General features: G+C 46.6%; 2 protein-coding genes across 5 annotated transcripts in view; one reads left to right on the top strand and one right to left on the bottom strand.

Annotated features, from left to right (window-relative positions):
* The window catches only part of Cyfip2 (cytoplasmic FMR1 interacting protein 2), a 120398-nt gene that overhangs the window by 36287 nt on the left and 64137 nt on the right, over positions 1–19974 (bottom strand). For all 3 annotated transcript variants that reach the window (XM_047555450.1, XM_047555449.1, XM_047555451.1), the window contains 2 exons: positions 14724–14923; positions 13000–13087 (listed from right to left, as the gene is read on the bottom strand). In XM_047555450.1, the coding sequence (XP_047411406.1) occupies positions 13000–13087; positions 14724–14923 (288 nt within the window). The remainder of the gene's footprint in view (positions 1–12999; positions 13088–14723; positions 14924–19974) is intronic.
* Fndc9 (fibronectin type III domain containing 9) lies at positions 8347–12833 on the top strand. Of its 2 annotated transcripts, none has more exons than XM_047555453.1 (2): positions 8347–8478; positions 10459–12833. In XM_047555453.1, the coding sequence occupies exon 2, from the start codon at positions 10466–10468 to the stop codon at positions 11138–11140; it is 675 nt and encodes a 224-aa protein (XP_047411409.1). In that variant the 5' UTR covers positions 8347–8478; positions 10459–10465; the 3' UTR covers positions 11141–12833. The 2 variants fall into 2 exon arrangements, with proteins under 2 accessions (XP_047411409.1, XP_047411408.1); XM_047555452.1 differs by lacking the exon at positions 8347–8478 and adding an exon at positions 8736–8838.

Genomic DNA, 19974 nt, shown 5'->3' with positions numbered 1-19974 from the left:
TACAAAACAATCATCACGACTCTCGGAACCTTTAATCATAAGGATACACCAAGAGTACAACTAGAGTTCCCAGGAATAATGAGGATTCATGACAGATCAGAGCACCCACCCACTCACCAAGTTGAATAACTGCCTTTGGCAAGCTCGGGCCTACTTTCCAACAGGCTTGGAATGTTAGCAAGAATGGGAGGGATCTACTTTCCGTAGTTTCTAAGTGTATGGGGCCAGGAGTGGTTTATGTAGAGTGGGAAGCAGAACTGACTTCAGAGTCTGATGTTCAGTGATGTTCATGTTCAGCAAATCCCGGAAGTGTATGAATTATGGAGTCTAAGCCAATCCCAGGCCAGGCCATTTTCTATATGTGGAACAAACCTGTTTTAGTGCCTCTGGACAGGCCACCCTAGTGAACAGGACTGGGACTAGGGTGAGGTGTGTGAAGCATCTAAGGCAAACGCCAAACCAACCACAGCGGATGGAGATGGACCAGAAGGGGAATGAGAGAACTTTCTAGGGTGATGGGAGAGCTCTGCATCTTGGTGGGCTTGTTGACTACACAGATGTTCATATTCATTAACACTTGTGATCTTCTATATACACTTATGATCCATGTGTGGAGGGATCTTATGTTTGTGTCCCTCCAAATGTGTGCTTTGAAATCTCACTCCCCATGGAATGGTATTAAGAGGAGGGGTCTTTGGGTGGTGGTTTGGTCCCTGAGGGTGGAGCCCTCCTAGTGGGATTTGTCCTCATAAGAACAGGCGGGAAAGTTTGCTCCCTCTTTCTGCTGTCACATGAGGACATGGACATGGCCATCTGCAAACCAGACCTCAGATCTGTTGGCCCTTGATCTTAGACTCAACTTCAACAATTGCGAGAGGTAAGTGTTTGCTATTTAAGTAGCCTTGTCTCTGGCTCTCTTGTTATAGCAGCCTGAACTGACAAAGACAGTACATTTCACTATATATGGTTATGTCCCAATAGGAAAGGAAATGTCAAAACCCCACTGGCTCATGCCATAGCCTCCTAATATTTTCAAAGATCAAAACGCAGAACCCTGCTTTGAACTTTCTCCTGAAGAGAGCTGTGGGCCCAGTACTAGGGGACCATGCCTTGGCTTGCTCATGGCCTTGGGGGTACTGACAGCTGTGGATGTGGTCTGCCCTGACAGCCTTCTCATTCCCACCCACACTAGGGCCTCAGGGCTTCTCCTCTGAACCCAGGAAAGCACATTGTCCCCTTTTCAAAAGACCTATGAAAGGAACTTTTGAAAAGCAGGGAGCTTTCAAGTGTATACTCCTGGTGGGGACAAAAGGCAATCAGCTACTTATTGTATTTTTTTTCTGTCTGACTCTTTGCAGAGACTCAAGGATGGTCTCTAGGGTGGGCACAGCTACAACCAACTTCAAACCCCAAGTCCCCCATTTACTAGCTGAATGCTCTTGGGCAAATTACTTAACCCTCCAGCCTTGGTTCCCTCACAAAAGATGATGATACCAGAGCCACTAGGGCTGTTGGAAGTTTAATTGATATAAAAAGCATGGTGTTCAGTACCTTGGAAGCACTCATGGAAATAATAGCCATTGACATTACTTTATTTATTACTTTATTACTTTATAATTGGTAAATGAAGAGCAAGAACATATAGCTTCCTGCTCAAACTTTCTCCCATAAGTTCTGGCTACAGCTCTGATTCTTTAAACTTGGAGAGGGGAGTGCCTACGTGAGGTGTAAATTTATACCAGAGTGTGTAATTCACAAGGGGACAGGCCAGCAGTCAGAGCTGGGATCAGGTGGTGGGACACACCTGTCCCGATACAGATGTTGCTCCATGTCCCGAGCTTCTTAACAGTGATATCTGTCCCTCACCCTAGGATGGAGGTGAGAGTAGTTGTGCTCTATTGCTCTCTTCTGAGGCCTAAGCACTACTGGGCTCTTCCTGAATGCTCATCCTTCTTAGCAGTCTCCTGAGTCCTCACCCTCACCTGAGGACCTTCTAGGACCAAGTTTCCCTTCAAACTTCCCAGCAAACCCAAAGGAAGTTATGCTGTGATATCTGGAAATTGGTCAGCAGGTTGTCCCAGGTGTAGGCAGAGGAGAAGAATTTTGAAATTGTTTTTACCATGCAAGGGTTTAAAAAATGTCCTCCCCATCTCCTGACCCACTTAGGGACCTTCTGGTTGGATACTATGTCAATCTTTGACTCTGGTCTTGAAGATCAGGCCTCAGTTGATGGTCAAGCTGTATTTCATGCAGGAAGAGCCAGGATGAAATGTACAGAATTCGAATCCTCTAAGTGAACACGCTCCCCCACTCCCCCAAAGACACCAAGTTCATGCAAGCAAAAGCACGCGCATGCTGAGAACTACATGCACACACACCCCCGGAGGGCACCCGTCTGACCTGCTGACTCAATAGGAGGCTGGGCCCTATTGAGAAAATGTGGGAATAAGGGAGCCTGGGCATTTTCTGGGGTTTGGCAAAGAAAAATAGGAATGCAACATGACTTGAGACATTGGACGCTTGCCACTCATCTCTCACGCTGAACCAATTCTGTTCACTGACTCACATTACAACCACTTGGCCCAATGGGAAACTAATTACACATCCTAACCATTCAGGCTGGCTCACTTAGAGCCAAACTTGTTAAAATCCACACTACACAAAATAGATAAGTTTATGAGGCTTCCAAGAAATTAACAACCCTGATTCAGGAATTAGAACCATGTTATTACTGTGACACAGATTACATTTTCTGGACAAGCAAGAGAGAAAAATATATGAAAGAGTTTGATCTTTGGATCATAGGCACTGTGTAGATTGACTTTTTAAAAACTGTGGTAAAATATACATAACGTTTACCATTGGAAAGTCTGATATGTGGACTTTTGATTATAATGCCTACAATCTCTTTCACCAGATGGTAAACACGGCCAGCCACTCCAAACAACAAGGCCTATTTGGCAAACTAAATTTGTAAGCAATTTGCATCTCTGCTCTCTGGAATCACAATTGCTGTTTTTAGAGATCCCAAGAGGAATTAAAACTGTTTCTAATTTCCTGTTTTTGTTACAATTTCTCTAATGAATGCCACCAGCTCACAGACACAGCCCCTAATTCAGGTTGGAAAGTGTCAGCTCAACTCCAAAATCACTTCAGGTAAATGCAGATGGGGTAAGTGAATAACACAGTCACACCATCCCTGGGGTTTGGAAGACAGTCCAAATCAGTCTTGTTGGAGGTTCAAAACAAGTGATCAGTCTTGTTGGAGGTTCAAATCCGTCCATATGACCGAATGCTCCTTCCTTATATCTGTGAGCTACAGGGCTGGGTCTCCAACATATGCTCCTTGGTGATAGTCTCTGCTCACAGGCTGAAAGACCCAAAGGAATTGCTGTAGACATCTCAGGAAATGATGCCCCTTTCTTCTTGAGCTTGGGCAAGAGCAGGAGGAAGAACAGGAGCCTGGGCTGCCATCTCTCTCTTGCAAGATTTAGATGCTAAGACTTTTTGGAGAACCTGATGCCATCACTTTTCTTCATAATTGGTACCCATGTGATGACACACAAATATAGCATGCTTCTTTGTGAATGTTTCCACAGTGATTCCTTCACGACCCCCCAGGTAGTTTTCTGTGGCTGCTGTGACAGAGTACCACCAACCAGGTGGCTTGACATAACAGAAACTTATTCTCTGGAAGCTACCAATCCAAAATCAGTCTTGCTGGGCCTAAATCAAGAGTTCATGAGGTCACATTCCTTCCAAAGCCTCTGGGCTTTGTCCTGTTACTGGTGGCTGCCAGCATTCTGGCTTGTGACTGCATTATTCCACCTTCAAATCCCTCTGCTGAGTCGAGTCTTCACTCACCTTCTCTGCTTATGGGTATACTTCATCTCGTAAGGTCACTTGTGATGCGTTTAGGGCCCACCCTTGTAGTCCAGGGTCATTTTTCCACATCAAGATCCTTCACTTAATCATACTCACAAAAATCTTTTTTTTTTCCCCAAAGAATGCTATATTTACAGGTTCCAGGGTTAGGACCTGCTATCTGTGGGGGCTGTTAGCAGCCTACTGCATTAATCGTACCCATTCAGCAGAGGAAGAAGCCCAAGCCCAAGCAAATTAAGTGACTTGCCTGAGGTGCCACACAAGATGCTTTTCTGCCACATGTTCAGGTTGCTAGGATAACAGAAGCCTCTGGACTGGTGGGGAAGGAACACTGTGGAACCTGGGAGTGGCAGGGGGTGGAAGGAAGTGGTGGCATTGTAGGTGCCGTCACCAGGGTGAGGGGAGATCCCCTGGTTGGCCCAGGTGGGAAGTGTTGACATCCAGGTAGTGGCCCCGTTATGCCCATGCTCAAAAAGGTCATACCAACAATTTCTAAAGGCCCAAAATTTACTGGGAAAGGATTAAAATTGAATGATCTATGCCACAATTTATATCAATTGGAAGGTAGTTTTTGATACTATTCAATTTAATAGGAGAATATATTTTTAAAGTTTTGGTTCATATATCAATTTTGATTACTGAAGCAGTTGCTAAGGTTTCTTAATTTTTTACCTAAAACTTTTTTGTGTGTGGTATTGGGGACTGACCCCTTGCTTTAGAAAAAAAAATAACTGAATGTCACCCCCTAAGTGACAGAGCTCTTAGGCAGGTATACTTGGACTCCAAAGCACAAGATGTTCAGAAGAGGAAACACTTGCTGCCCATATTTCTCCAAATGAGCTGATGTTTTGCCTGCCTTTGTCAGCTACAGGCAGGTGGCCAGATGTTCTCTGCAGGGTCTTTAAGTCCTTTGTTCCTATCATCTGGAGTGCATTACACTGCAAAGCGCAGGCTGGGTCTCTCAAGAGACAATGATCTCAAAGCAAAGTATGACTGTGGACACAGGCCACAGAGGGACACAGCAGGGTTCAGAGGTGGGGCAGGAGCTCAGGCCTGGACCAACTAGCGGAAGCATGAAGCATTGTGCTGCCATGGCCTGGCTTTGTGACAGTGGCCAAGCAAGTCCTGCTGAGCTTCGGTTTCTCCTGGTGCTGACAAGAAGGCCTATCTCGAGGTAGAGTGCCCCTGGGTTCAATCCTCTGCTGTAAAATCAATGAAGCAATCAAAAATGAATCTATCCATCCAATAAAGCTGATTTAAGGGTTATGGTTAGAAAAAGCAAGGAAGCACAATTTAGGGAGAAAACCTTGCTCATTATCACCTCTGGATGAAGCTATGCCTGGACTCAGGAAATGGCTCTGAGCCATTGTTCTGAGCACAGTGGTCGCTGTTCCTAAGCTCAGTCCTTCATAGACATGAGCTCTTCTCACTGTTACAACAGCAATATGAGGCAGGCATCATGGATGAGGAAACCAAGGCAGGAAAGTGAGGGAATCTGTCCAAGGCCCCATACCCAGGGTTTTCACCTGGTCTGGGGATTCCAGGGCCTGCTGTCTGAGCCCCTCACTTCCCTCTGCCAGTCCAGCTTGGGGACTGAGGCATGCCCTCATGTCATCCTTCACTGCCACCTTGAGGAAGGGTGCAGGGACCCTGCTCAAGGATGATTTCTCCTGATAGTTGTTTGCTTCTGATGTGGGGACCACCTGACCTGGCAGCCAAAGAGGCTACAACTTGGCTATGCTCTGGAAAGAGGAAAGCGTGAGATAGTTTCTCTCACTCTCCAAAGACTGCACTGGTTCCTTCAGGTGCCGCTGGCAAGTGGTGACAGACCAGGGAGCAGGATGAGGACTGGACCTGGAGTGAGGGACCCTACTTCCAGCTTTGCCACTGATCAGCCATGTGTCCTGACAAATGGCATGTCTTCTCTTGGCAGCAAGAAACAAGAGGGCTGCTAGGCCCCACATTCCCCGAGTCTTTTAATTTCTCAAATCAAAGGTTCCGAGTTAAAATGTCATCCAGGAGCACTAAAAATAAATTCCCACTTCCTGTGGGAAAAGGGCTGAGTTCCACCTTGGCCCTCCTCAGCTCCTCTATCTCTGGTATTTTTATTCCCCTCGAAATAACCTTTTCAAAAGGCACCTGCAAACTATTGCATTGGCCTTTCTGTGGAAAGGGTGCCTTTGTGCTCTGCAGGGTGTCGCCATTAGCCTTTGGGAAGAGACATACTGTCTGTGCTGCAGCAGATTTAAGACAGGCCCCTGGGAAGACTGAATGTCACGAGAAGGCCATGGAACAACTGCTGGATCAAGAACACTGGACAGCGGGGTATGGTGGTGCACGCCTGTGGTCCCAGCAACTCAGGAGGCTAAGGCAGGAGGACTGCAAGTTAGAGGCCAGTCTTAGCAACTTAGCAAGACCCTGTCACAAAAAAAAAAAAAAAAAAAAAAAAACAGGAAGAGCTGGGGATGTAGCCCAGTTGTAGAGCATCCGGGAGTCAATCCCTAATACCACAAAATAACAATAATAAAGCAGAATTAAAGGAGCTCTATACATGCAGAGACTGTCTCCCGTGTTGGGCAACACTGGCTCACCGGGCAGCTCTTCCTAACTTCGTGGTCATCATTGAGATGACTCAGTAGGGGAACTTCTTGGGTCCACTTAGATCCTTTGGCCAAGAACTAAGAAGAGGGAAGCTTTGTATTTTATTTTTAATGGACATGTAGTCATTGAACACACTTCTGGGGTACAGTGTGACATTTTAATACATGCAAACAATGTGTAATGAAAAGATCAGGATGATTAGCACATCCATCACGTCAGGCATTTATCATTTCTTTGTGTTGGGAACATTCAAAATCCTCTATCATTTCTTTGTGTTGGGAACATTCCAAATCCTATCTACTTGCTACACTGAAATAGTCCATTGTCAATCACAGTTATCCCACTGTGCTATAGAACCTTAGAAGTTCTTCCTCTTATTTGATTGCAGCCTGTGCCTGCTAACCATCTCCTCACCCTTCCCAGACTCTTGTAACACTAGTCTATATTCTTCTTCAAGATCAACTTTTTAACTTCCACATGTATGGATACACATGTACGCACGCACCTCTCTGAGGCAATATTATAGTCAGGCACGAACAAAAAACAACCACCACCACCAAAAAACCCCCACCTCACTTGTGAAAACGTAATTTGTGTAAAACTGTCCAGGTCTAAACCTATCTGAGCTCTATTCTTCTAAGGTTGAGGGGAACAGGAAAGGTTGGACTCTCAGAGGCAGATATACCTTTGTGCGAAATGGAAAAGGGCAGTCGGGAGATCTGGAGAGAAAGGACCACTGGAGACCATCCAGTTCAGGAATGGTCCAGAGTCTCCACCTCTGACGTCCACTCCAGTTGACTGACTGGTAAGCAATCACTCCTGATACCTACATGGGAACTGTGTCTCTGAGCCCAGTGAGGCATAGGACTAGATTCCTAGGGTTTCTACAGCCAGTCAGCACAAACTTGGTGGCCTAAAATGACAGAAATTTATTTTCTCATGGTTCTGGAGACCAGAAGCCTGAAATAAAGGCTGGCAGAGCCATGTTCCCTCCAAAGTCTCAGGGGAGGGGAGAAGTCTACCCTGCCTCTTCCAGCATCTGGCAGCTCATAGTTTTCCCTACCTTTAATAGCATCGCTCCAATCTCTACCTCTCTCTTCACATGGCCTATTCCCTTTGTGTGTCTGTGTGAATCTTTCTCGCTTTTCTCTAAAGATTCCAGGCAGCCCGAAATCCAGGAGGATTTTGTCTTGAGATTCTTGATTAGTCACATTTACAAAGACTCCAATTCTAAATAAGGTCATATTCTGAGTATGTGGGTAGATATGTATTATGAGGGGACACTAATCAACCCTCTGCAAGTGCCACGATGGCTGGGAGAGCTTGAGAAGGGTTCTGAGTGGGGTAGAGTAGTACCCACACCTTCCATCTGCCACCCGGATCTAGCCCAAGACCACTGCGTTACAGACGTCGGAACTGGGACTCGGGCAAGAAAAGGTCTCCACCAGGACCATGTAACTAGGCAATGTCACAGGAAATAAGAAGAAAGAAAAAAGATGCAGGAGGTGGGGTGTGGGTGGGAGAGGAGGAAGATGAATTGACTGTCAGTTGTAGAATAACAGAGAAGATCATCTTTGCATTTGAAACCATTATCCAGAGAGGATCTAGATGGAGCAAGAAAAAAATCACTAGCCAACTAGAGAGAAAACCTAAGAATACGGGAAGAATCAGTACATCCTGGGGACCAGGTGGCCAGGGCGTTGTTTGTCCTTTTTAGGCCAAAGGAATAAGAGCTCCTCTCAATGGGCAAAAGCCTTTCCAGACTGGTCCCTGAAAGCATCGTGCGTAGAAGCCCGCTGGTTGCCATGGTGAATGATGCTGATCTGAAGAAATGAATAATGTGAGCATTGGGGGCGACAGTGGGATTACTCAGTGGCGAGAGAGACATCAAGGAGAGCCCAGAGCGGAGCAGGGAGACGGCACCATTCTCTGAGCTTTGGTCCACTCTGCCTGGGAGGGTAGAGCTCTAACCAGATACACTGCAAGCATCAGGTAAGAGGCACAGCTAGCGCGACTTGAAAATGGAAATGGCTTTTCCTTTCACACTCGGCTTGGAGAGGGGCCAGGTGATGGTAAAGAACAGCTAAAAATAGGGAGACTTTAGAAACAGAGCCAGAGGAAGAAAAATAAATAAAGGAGATGGATTGGGTCCTAAATGCTGAAGATGCTGCGAGCATCCTGGCAGAGAGAGCTTAAAAATGTCTGCTGTAGGGAAGTCAGGCTGTAAAACCGGCCAGCAGCAGATACGAGGCAAATGGAAGAAAAGATTCGTGCGTGACAAGAGCGGGATTCCTGATCACTCCTGATGGAAGGGTTCTGCGGAGGCTGTTGCCTGTGTTTCACGGGGAATGAGTTAAGCTGTATTCATTGTGTTGGAAGTGTGTTTGTAGGACGGGTAGGATCCTGGGGGTGCGGGGAGAGGATGAGTGTGTACGAGGAAACCACGGGGGAGTGCAAACCCTCAGTCTCCTTCCAGACAACCTTCCCCAGAGGGATCTGAGCACACCTGCCTCATCCCTTTCTGTTCCTGTTCATGGGGAAGAATTTTCCAGCCCAAGGGAAAGGAACTATTCCTCTTCCTGAGCATTTGAGTTCACTGCCATGTTACGAGAAGAAAAACAAGAACTGAAAACTTACAGTTCGTTGTTTATCCTTCTGTAGCTCGACTCCCCCAGAAACATGGGCACAAAACCATGCTGTTAGGGGGAGGCAGAGCTGAGAGAAAGGCAGGTCATAATAGACGTTAACTTGGCCCAATATCCAAATCAGGTTAAAATCTGATTGACTGCTTTTTCCTATGTCACTGCAGTCTAAAATGAAACCTGTGTTATATGGGAGAGAAGGGGCAGAGCGACATGTTTACCAGAGCATACAGAGGTTGATGACGGATGTCTCTGTATTTCACCAGAGGAAATTCAGTGGAGGGCAACTCTCTCTCTCTGTCAGAATTAAAGAGAGACCAAAGGATGGCTCTCTCTTGCCAAAGAGGGAAGGCTGGAAATCTGAAGAGGGCTGGTTTGATTTGTTTGGTAAAACAGCAGCTGAGTCTTAGTACTAGATCCTCATTTTACAATAATGTTACTAAATCCAGCAGACTTGCATTTGGAAGTATAGTAGTTAAGTGGCTTTGAGTCCCCTTTCTACATATTAGCTGAGTAACCTCAGGTTGCTCATCTGCAAAATGGAAATCTAACTCTCCAGGTGCAATGAAGAATAATGTTAAATATTATTGCATAGGAAGTGTGTAACCCTGGACAGAGCAACAGCCCACTGGCTGTGGGTGGTTATTACCACCACTGACATGCACAGTACCAGGAGTAGTGAATAGCTGCACTATGCTCTATTGGAGCTGATTATCTTGACCTATGAAACTAATTACCTTTGGCCTTGAAAAAACTAAACTGAAGTAGAAGATTTAGAGTGAAATCAACTGCTGGCAAGGGACAAAGTGAATCTCCACTCATTATGGGCAACATAACTGGGAGTCTAAAAAAAGGACTGGGCACGATGTATTAGATAACTGAGCTCAGAGCACCTGGAGCAGAGAGGCAGGAGGTCAAGAAGAGATATTTTAGATGAAATAAGTGCCTGAGAGGAGGTCTCAGACCTAGGATGATTAAGGTGGGACCCCTGAGGTTCTGTTGCTTCCTTTCTTTCTTTTTATTCTCTTATCATTCTTTTTTTAATGAGAAAAGAGCGATGTTGTACCTCCTGGATTTCAGCCAGGATGGGATGTGGTTGGGGTTAGATGGGTAACGAAGGCTACCAGCTTTTACGTGGATTGCACTTTCATCGTACCATTTCTTCACTAGCCAAGCTAAGTACTGTAACCTCTGGGCCTCCATTTGCCTGTCTGTAAAATGGGGTCAGTATCAGTGACCATCTCATATGCTCAAGACGTGGTGGCTATGATGATGACAAATCATTATTTAAGGAGGGGGATGTCACTCTTCACTTTGATTCTGGTTCCAGAATCGGGATGAACATCGAGGTTGGGAACGTTTCTTATACGGGAGCCATCATCTCCTGGTCGTCCTCGGAGCCCTGCCTGGAGGACTATTACCATATTATGTACAGGCCCAACTGGAACAGCATCTTCTCTGGCTATCTTCGCTACAGCTTCCACCACGAGGAGAAGGTGCCTCGAACGATCAGCTCGGTGGCGCTGGAACACCTGGCCCCTTCCACGCTCTACTTCCTCTGCATCAGTTGTAAGAAGGTTGCCTTCCCCTACAGGCACTACTGCACCATGTTCCACACCTTGGATAAGAGTCCGCTGGCTGCTGGCAGCTCCCTGGTGGATCCGCAAATCTCCCTTTGGGTGTTGATGGCCATCCTGCTGGCCTGCTTCACGGCTGTCTTGGCCTTCATCTGCCTCCAGTTCTGGTGCATCCGTTGCCATGAGCCTCGATGGTCTTACAGAGCTGGCCACATGGAGGAAGCCAATGGGCTAGTGAGATGGCCGGAGGAGGCCCCAGCCCTTGGGCAGAGGGAGGAAGACCTGCAGGGGCTTCCCCTGGTAGAAATGCCACGCAAGAACTCTGGAGCAGAAGCTGGGGCAGAACCTGAAGCCCTGCAGGATGCCCCTGATGAGGAAGCCTTAGCCAGGGAGGGAGGGGATCAACCTGCCATATTGCCTCACTTCAGGGAATGAGAGGTGGGGAGGAGATGGCCCCCATCATGTAGCCGACCCCACTATACACACAGTAGGCCTTTTGTAAAAAATGTGTCTATAGCCTCCCCATCTCTCTTCCCTTAAATGTCAGTGCCATTGTGGATCCCCTGGGTTGGACGAATGCCTGATGATGAAGTTCTCAACCTGGAACATGGACTCCCTGGGTGTGCCAAGGGGCCAACGTGGTATCTCCTCAGTGTGTCCACTGGGGGCCCCAATTAAGAATTGAGGCATTATTTTTAATATGAAATCAGACGTGGACAAATTGTAAAGTAAAAATTTGCATGACTTAAATTAAAACACAATACTTGAAGAAATGCCTGTGTTGCAAGTGGGCTCCTTGAGCCATGTTTTCATTCACTCTTTTGGAAAAGGGTGAGAAGCTTCTCCCTGAGCGTTTCCCAGCTTTGAGGCAGTCAGAGGTCACTTTACACTCCACCTTCATTTTTTTATTAAACCATGAACTATCTTTATTGTCATTACTAACAACATTTTTCTTTAAATTGATTCATTTTTAAAAACTTATTTAAGCCTTTTATCACCCCATAAATGAAAAACCAGTACCCTCTGGCTATAAATAGAAGGAAGGAGACAGGAATATAAATTTAATGAATCCAAAATAATATTCAACTTATCTTGGCCACTCTCACCTGACAACGACTCTGAGCTTTAGATCTGCTCTCTTGTGTTTGATTTAAAAAAAAAAAAGGGATGGGGAATCAGACAGTGTTGAAGAAGTATTAAAGACATGAGTAACAATGTAAGACCTGTGTCTTAATCTACTTTAAGGCTTTAAAGTAAATTGAAAAAGGAGGTACTTTTTGCTTTGAGTCAAGGTTGCTCTGGAGAAGTCAACTGCACTCTCCCAGCATCACCCTAAGACCTTCCAGGAGCCCGCCCTGAGAGCCGAGTGGTAGGAACTCATCTGTGTTCATCACACTTCTAAATCCAGAGCTCCCAAGCTGGAGGAGGACCTTTCTCACACGCTTCTATCATGTCATTGGTTCCTCTTGTAGGGCCATCTCTCTTTACTTTTGAAAATGGGGTCAAAGTTGGCTCTTTTAATTCCATCAGAAAGAAAAATGACACATTTCACCCTTTGGTGGTGTTCTTCCACATCAGCCCCCGTGGTAGTAAACGAATCTCCTACACGTGTTAGGGTACCCGTGAGGCTCTGTGAACAGTTCCCCAGCTCCCACCCAGGTGTGGAAATGCAAGTCCAGGAGGGTAGCCATGTCTGCCTCATCCCTAACGCAGCTGCAGTGTGCAGAATCTCGTCTGTGTTTGGCCTAGGACAGGTGAAGAGTCTGTTTAAGGAATGGAAAGAAGGCTGGACGGCACCATCTGGGAGGGTCAGTGAGCATCAGGATGCGCACATGTGAACTGCAGCATGACGAAGACCTGTCTCTCAGCTCCGGCTCCAGCTATCTGCCAGTTCCTTCAAAGCTTCACCCACCCAACCTTTTCCCGTCTGCAAATCCATTACAGCTACGGAGCACACAATCCCAGAATCACTGGACAACACTGCAACAAATCAACTGAGAAACAAGAGGGGCTGGGAGACTGAGATGAGAAGGCCCGCCGCCCCACTTGCCTGCCCCGCTCAATGCAGTCCTCAATGCACAGATCCTGCCCAGCACCCAGCACCCAGGTCTCTGTCACCCCCATGCCTGCTAGTTGTGAACAAATAAAGATGAATATGCTCGCAGCTGCTTCTGCCTGGCTCTCACTGTTGCCTCTTGCCTGCCACACCTTCTGGCTTTTCTGACTCTGGGAACACCTTTCTCTTTGCTTTGGTTCACTAACCTTCTCACAGGCAGACAGGCAGGACCACCTACCTTGGATCCATAGAGGTAGTAAGGCTGGACATTGGCAGGTTTATCTCGCTGTGGTTCTTGGGTGAAAGGAATGGCAGTTCGGACAAAACTAGTAGAAGAAAAGAGATGGGGAAGGAGTTAATGGGGTCCTCATAATATCCATCAGGGGACACAAGGTTGCAGGACCGCCCTCCCTGACCAGGTGAAGCTTCACATTGGTACAACTGCACCGTGTCCTAGGTGGTTGCTTACAAAAGTACTAAACTCTTCTTTCAACAATCCTTTCATTCAACAATTGTCTTTTTTTCCCATCCTTTCCATCAATGGGATAACTTGCAGACCAGATTCCCAGGCTCAAGTTAGGACTTGCGGCAGCTCAGGGGACAGGAGGCGAGAAGTGAGGGCTGGGCCTGAAAATGGCCCCCTTGTGGCTCCATCCTCCACTTCCACTTTGATTTCAAGAGGTGGATTCAGTAAACTCCAGAGAGGGCCAGAAAACAACTGTGTTCAGCTTTGCAAGTCAGATGGTCTCTGCACAAGTACTCAGCCCTGCTACTGAGCTGCACCAGCAGATGACAGCAAATGAATGAGCACAGCCACATTCCAAAACACCTCATGAATTTTACATAACTGTCACGTGTCACCAAATACTATTATTCTTCGACTTTCCTACCCGTCCCACACCATCCAAAGACCATTCTCAGCTCATGGGCTGTAAAAAAAACAATTGGCGGTAGATACGTTTGTGGCCTGAGCTGTCAATTGCTGCTCCCTACTCAAGTGCACTAAAAATCCTAAGTCTTCATAGGACTGGAAGTTTTTCTTGGTCTGTGTGTCCATTCAGGTTCATTTGTGGATTCTTCCCATACGCTTCCATTTGTTCAACACATACTCGCTTAATCCCGCCCTGAGCCAGGCCCTGGGACTACTGAGGGTCCTGCAGATGGGAGCATTTTTGAACCTCCTTCTGTACTTGTTCTGTATGTTACTTGTTGCACCGACTCTGGGGGACAGGGCTTAGGTCGTGTCTCTGCCTCAGTGCCTTGTGCTCCTTGCAGGAGGCGAGTTCCACTGTCATGTTGTGTGTGCTCTGCAAGGCCCTGCCTGCTTTGCATGCAAGCGTTTGACACGTGGATGTCCTCACACATGTTCAACGTGATCCTGGTGCTCCCCCTCCTTGAAGTCTTCCAGGGTCATGAGGACATAATCCTCACATGGCCTCTGGAGTCCCCATGGTCGGTTCCTGCTTCCTCTGTCACAGCACCATTCTCTACTCCAGAGTGTCGCCCTGACTGACTTCTCGGCTTCTGAGAAACCTTGCCTGCAGTTCTCTGCCTCGCTACCTGACTTGACTTATTCCTACTCATCCTTCGTATCTCAGCTCCAGCATTACTTCCTCAGAGGCGAGCACCCACTTTAAGGTTTGCATCACTTCCTGCGCTGGATCCGGTGGAGCTGGGACCTCTCAAGGCCCTGTGGCTTTCCCCCTTCTCCTCATTCACAGCTGAGGGCCATCTGTCATGTGATCGTTTGAGCCTTAGGGCTCAAAGAGGCAGGATGAGGTTTGCATGCTCACTCTGGTATCCTCACCTCCATCAGAGCTGCACCCAGCAGGGACAGCCAGAGATACCTGTCACTGCAGCACACTGACACACTGCTGGGGCCCAGTTTGGAGGAGGCAGTGGGTCACAACCCCGACCCCTCTCCTAGCCCCACCCACCTTGCCCGGGGACTAACTCCCTTACCGGTTTGTGGACCCATTGTAGCAGTAGTTGGGGAGGAAGTCAAAGTTCAGCTCCCAAAAGACGTGCAGGGTGATGCGGCCATAGGGAGCGGACACGTTGTGATTGGCCTCCCGGAACATGGCATCGAAGCTGTCCAGCGTCATGTGCTTGCAAAGCAGCCGGTGCGTGAGGCGGTTCACCTCCAGCAGCCACTCCAGCTCCTGCCAGAGAGAGCCCGTGGCTGCTCAGGTTTTGCACCCAACCTCACAGACACGGTTCTACCTATGAACTCCCCTCATGCAGGTGAAGGCCCCTCCCACTACCTCAACCTCCTATGTGAGGCCTGGGACCCTCTGCGGTGGCACGGGACAAAGTTCCCTGCTTCTGAGAGGTGGAAGAAATTGTCAGGCTATACTGGGGGCAAGGAAGGGTGGTGGGCTGGGGTTGGCTGCATGCCTATCACCTTTTACTTTTGGGTAAAAAGTATGTTTATGGCTCTCCAGTTTCTAGACTGGTAAGGAAAAAGGCCGTCCCACAGTGTCACAGGAAAAGTAAAACATTGTGACTGTATATCACCAGAGGCTATTTCTCTGCCCTGCAGAAAGCAATATGAGATACTCCCTATTTAGAGCTTAGTATTAGATTGAAGTATATGAAGTTTGTTTTCTTAACACAAATGCTACCAACTATTGACAAATTCATTCAGTTCAACCTAATTAATATGTACCAATTTTGTATGTGTTAACTCATTTAAAGCTCACCATGGTCCATGAGGTCAGTGTTGCTGTTGTCCTTATTTTAAGCACATAGGAATTGAGCCTTTGAGAAGGTTTCAAATCCAGGAAGACAGGCTCCAAAGTACATATGATTACCACTGTCTATCTCAAAGGAGGTGGGGGAAGAAAGCCTCTTTCTTTGATGGTAGACCCCTCAGGCAGGGGTAGCAAAGACATATGTAGTCTGTAGCAAGCTCTTGATGACCAGGGACCTGTGTGCACTGTAGGCTCTGGTCATTTGGTATCCCACCTTTGGATAGAGAGCGAGATCACAGTAGGTATCTGTGCATAGCAGGACATTGCGTTTGTTGGGAAATAAAAATTGAATGAAAAACCTTTGGGCTTGCTTTGTTCTCTCCTTGTCCTGTAACTTCTGCACCACTGCTATCGAAAACAATCAAAACACAACCTCATGCAGAGAGAGAAGACAGCCCAAATTCTGCGGCACTTGAGGCAACTCCCACATTATCTTGGTTAACCTGTCTTTTGAGATAGTACAACTGTTCCTGTTTCATGGAGACAGGGACTGAAGCTCGGAAGGTCCAGAAACTTGCCCTGAGGTCACAGGGAGTACGAAACAGGGGTTGGGATGTGAATCCAGCTCTGATTCCAAATCAGTAGTTTTTGGCCCCTGTGACTCAGGGCCCGAAATAAAGACATGAGAGCTGTGATCAGCCTTTGAAAGGCAAACATGGCTGGAAGAAGAGACACGAGGGCAGTTTCCCAGCACAGAGTGGGTGAGGTGGTCAGTGGGTGAGCTTAATGACAGGGACATGGAGCTGAGCTGGCAATGCGAGGGAGGGAACCAGCTCCACTCTCATCCGCTGCAAGGTCCCCCATCCTTTGGGAGTCTGCTCTGCTGGAGTGGAGGCCTCAGTCCATACTTCCAATCTTGAGTTCTGGGGTGGACATTTACTGCCCTGGAAGTCAAACTGTGCTCTAAACTGAGGTTGGAGAACTGTTTGAAAGCTTGCAAACATAAATGGCTATGGGGTCAGATAGGCTAAGAAATGGAGACCAGGTAGGATAGGGAGGAAGCCCCAGGATAGGTTATCTGTGGCAGAGTGGACAGCCCCCACCAGAGAGATGTGGCCCTGCTGCTTCTGAGACTCCACCTGATGGCTGCCCCATCAGCATGGGCTAGTGGTGACAGATCATAAATTTTTCAAAAGGTGCTCGAAATCTGGATTTCAATTCTGGGGAGGCAGCCAGAACGACAAGTTTCCAGTCACTGTGCACCCCGAAGTAAATGAAGCGCAGAAACACAGAATCTGTTTTCTGCTTCCGTCTCCTGAGGCTTAGCTGATTCTCCTGTATCTCTGTTCCCACTTGCTTAGGATGGGTAATAAATGAATAAATATGTGGGTTACTGTTAATGAGTTTACTTCTGAGATCACTGAGTCCCCTGGCACACTGTGGTACACTGTTTTGGGGAAGATAATTGAAGATGAGAAACCAGGGGAAAATTTCTGTCCTATCATTCAGGGATTTTTAAGTTTCATGAGTGCACATTAACACTTACAAGGGAGTCCCCAGGAGAGAGTTTATGACTGCGCTGATGGGGGGCGTGGCTGGAACCGCAGGGCCATTGTTTCCTCCACGTTATGTAATCAGAAGAGCGTGTCTGCAGGACCCAAGGCCCAGCGCCAAGGTATAGAAAGGGCTAAGAGGGTCACAGGAGCACTTTAGGTGCCCTCTGAGAGAGTCTGAACTTTTGACAGCAAAGTTGGTTTGCTGAGGGGCAACACAGGGGAGCAAAATGGGAAAATAAAACAGCCAAGTGGACAACTTTAGAGCAGAAGTGGAAAGCGCTTTTTTGAAGGAATCAGGAGACCCAAGTGTTGGCCACACTAAGTGTGGACCAGCTCCATGACCTTCAGCTCTGTGACCTTGGGCAGGTAAAAACAGAGCTCTCAAACTCAGGTTCAGCAAGGCCTGGTGGGAGAGGTCACACATGACTCAAGTGTGCCCAAGGGGTTTGTGGCAAGACAAGGGGGGCCTATTCAAGGGAAAGTGTAATCACTTTCAGGAAATTGCTCCATCTGGCAATGCCAGTCTGGTGGTGGTGGTGTGAGAGCCAAAGCTGCACTTGACTCCTTCCAAACGTTCAACATCGCCTCCAAATTTCACACACACCCCACAGCCTGCAGTCTGCCAATTTCAACTTCAGCCTCGTATCTCACTGAGACTCTATTTGCTCAACTCTGCAAAAAGGGGATGACCAAGTCCCAAATCTCTGCAAGCTCTCCCAGCTGGGAATCCAGCAGCTTCCCCATCTCAGAATGGAGCTTTCAGGGTGGAGGGAGGGCACATTCCTTCCTTTGTTTCTGGGAGAAGAAAGAGCTCCTCAGTCACAGCCAAGGGGCTGTCCTGACCTGGAGGGGAAGCATCCCTGGGCCCAGTTCTCCAGGGGCTCACGGGACCTGGGTGTTCTGGTGCGGGCCTCTGTCTCACCTGATCAAGGGCTTTCACAGCTTGTTTTGATTTTGTTCCCAGCTAAAAGAACATTCCGTGCCTTTCCAGGGGTGGGAAGAGGCCACGGAGACACACTCACATACACCCAAAACCATTTTTTTGTCCCCCCATAAGACAGGCTCATTACTGGAAAACTGGATGATACAGATAAACAAGAAAGAAAAAAACCAAATTCCTACCATTTGGAGACAATCACTGCCCATATTTTGACATCAACAGAGAGAAAGTGTTTCACAAAATAGAGGTGGCCAGATGATTTTCTAGCAAAATGTGTGCTATTCTAGCCTCCTGATGTAAGTGGCTGCAAGACTCATACACATGCGCCTCAGGTGTGAGTGAGGTGAGTGGGTGGTTGGGGTGAGTCCTGCTGAGAAATGCTGCTCAGAATTTGCCCTGGGGACACTGTACTGCAGCTCCAAATGTCTTTTTTGCTTCTTCCTTTTTAAATTTTTTAATAAGCCACTATTAAGTGCCTACCAAGTACAAGGAACTATGCCAAATTCTTTCCGGGTAGTATCTTGTTATATTCCTTTAACAACCTTATGAGGTGGATTCTAATAGCGTCTTCATTTTTCAGATGAGGAAACTGCTTGAAGAGATAAGTATCTTGCCCAAGATCATCCAGTCAGCAAGTGGCAGGGCCAGGACAGGGGCCCTTGTTCTGCCTGATTCTAGAGTCCTAGTTCACAGTTACTTTATTTTTATCACTGTGTTCACTTAAAAAAACTCATATAAACTCTTTATTTTTGAATAATTTTAGACTTACAGAAACACTGTAAAAATAGTATAACCTGCATATCCTCAACATTACATATCCATCACATGATTATCAAAAGTAAGAAATCAACTTTGGCAAAGTATTATTAATTAAATGGCAGACTTTACTCGGATATCGCCTGTTTTTCCCCTAAGATCCTTTTTTTTTTTTTTCCATTCTAGGAATCAATTCATGATTCTATGAGGCTTTTAGTCATCATGATTCAGTTTTCATTTCCAGTTTCTATATTTTTCTTCTCAAACTTTTCCTTATCTTTCACCACCTTGCACTTGTGAAAAGTATCATACACTTGATTTGTGTTTGTTTTTGTTGTTAGAATGGCATGTGATTTGGGTTCATCTGATATTTTCTGCTGACTAGATTGAGATTATGCATTTTGCCAAGAAAACATGATGGCAACGTTACTATCTCTTAGGACTGGTATTATTCCCCTTGACACGTGGCTAGGTGGTACCTATCAGCCCTTTCCATTGTAAGGTTACTCTTGTCCCCTTTGAAATCAATGATATCTTCAGGGAGATCCTTTGAAACTATGCAATATCCTATTCCTTCTCAAAGTTCTTTTTTGGTTTTTATTTATTTTTTATTGTGGTAAGGCATATACATATATATGTATATGTGTATATATATGTATGTGTGTATATATATGTCTGTGTGAGATGTATATATCTCACAAAAGGCATATTTCCCTCATAGAAAATCCACCATCCTGGCCATCTGTAAGTGTGTAAGTGCATGGCCTGTGGCATCATTTACCCTGTGACGTAACCATCACCTCCATCCACCTCTAGAAACATACCTGCTCAAGTGAACTCTGATCTATTTAAACACTAACTCCCCTTTCCTTGGTCACCACGGTTCTACTTTTTCCTCTACCAGTCTGCCTACTCCAGGAACCTCACAGAGGAGGAATCACACAATATCCTTCTCATAGAGTTTCTTCCTACTAATCTTAGACCAGTGGATCTTGTTTACAGAAATACAACCGTGGTACCCTACTAGCAATTCCATTCATTCCTCCTACTCCTCTGCTTTTGAATGAATGTGGTCTTCCCTGATTCACTTAAAGACCAGTCACTCAGCAGAGAATTCTTAGAATGAACAAAGAACAGTTCAATTTGCTATTTTTCAGGAGAAGGGGACAGGCCTGGTCCATACTGTGTATCAGGATCAGTTACAGGGAACAGAGTAAAATGGAAATTTTACAAGTCGTGACAGAAGAGCAGTAAACCCACTGCAGAGC

This window comes from Sciurus carolinensis, chromosome 6 (genome assembly GCF_902686445.1).
Source record: "Sciurus carolinensis chromosome 6, mSciCar1.2, whole genome shotgun sequence".
NCBI lineage: Eukaryota > Metazoa > Chordata > Mammalia > Rodentia > Sciuridae > Sciurus > Sciurus carolinensis.
This window is presented reverse-complemented; position numbering and strand designations above follow the sequence as displayed.

Coding starts and splice junctions, on each gene's coding strand:
- Fndc9 (XM_047555452.1), top strand. CDS start 8,792: ATGGAAGGGTTCTGCGGAGGCTGTTGCCTGTGTTTCACGGGGAATGA. Junction 8,839..10,458: donor CTGTGTTTCACGGGGAATGA/GTTAAGCTGTAT, acceptor TTCTGGTTCCAG/AATCGGGATGAACATCGAGG.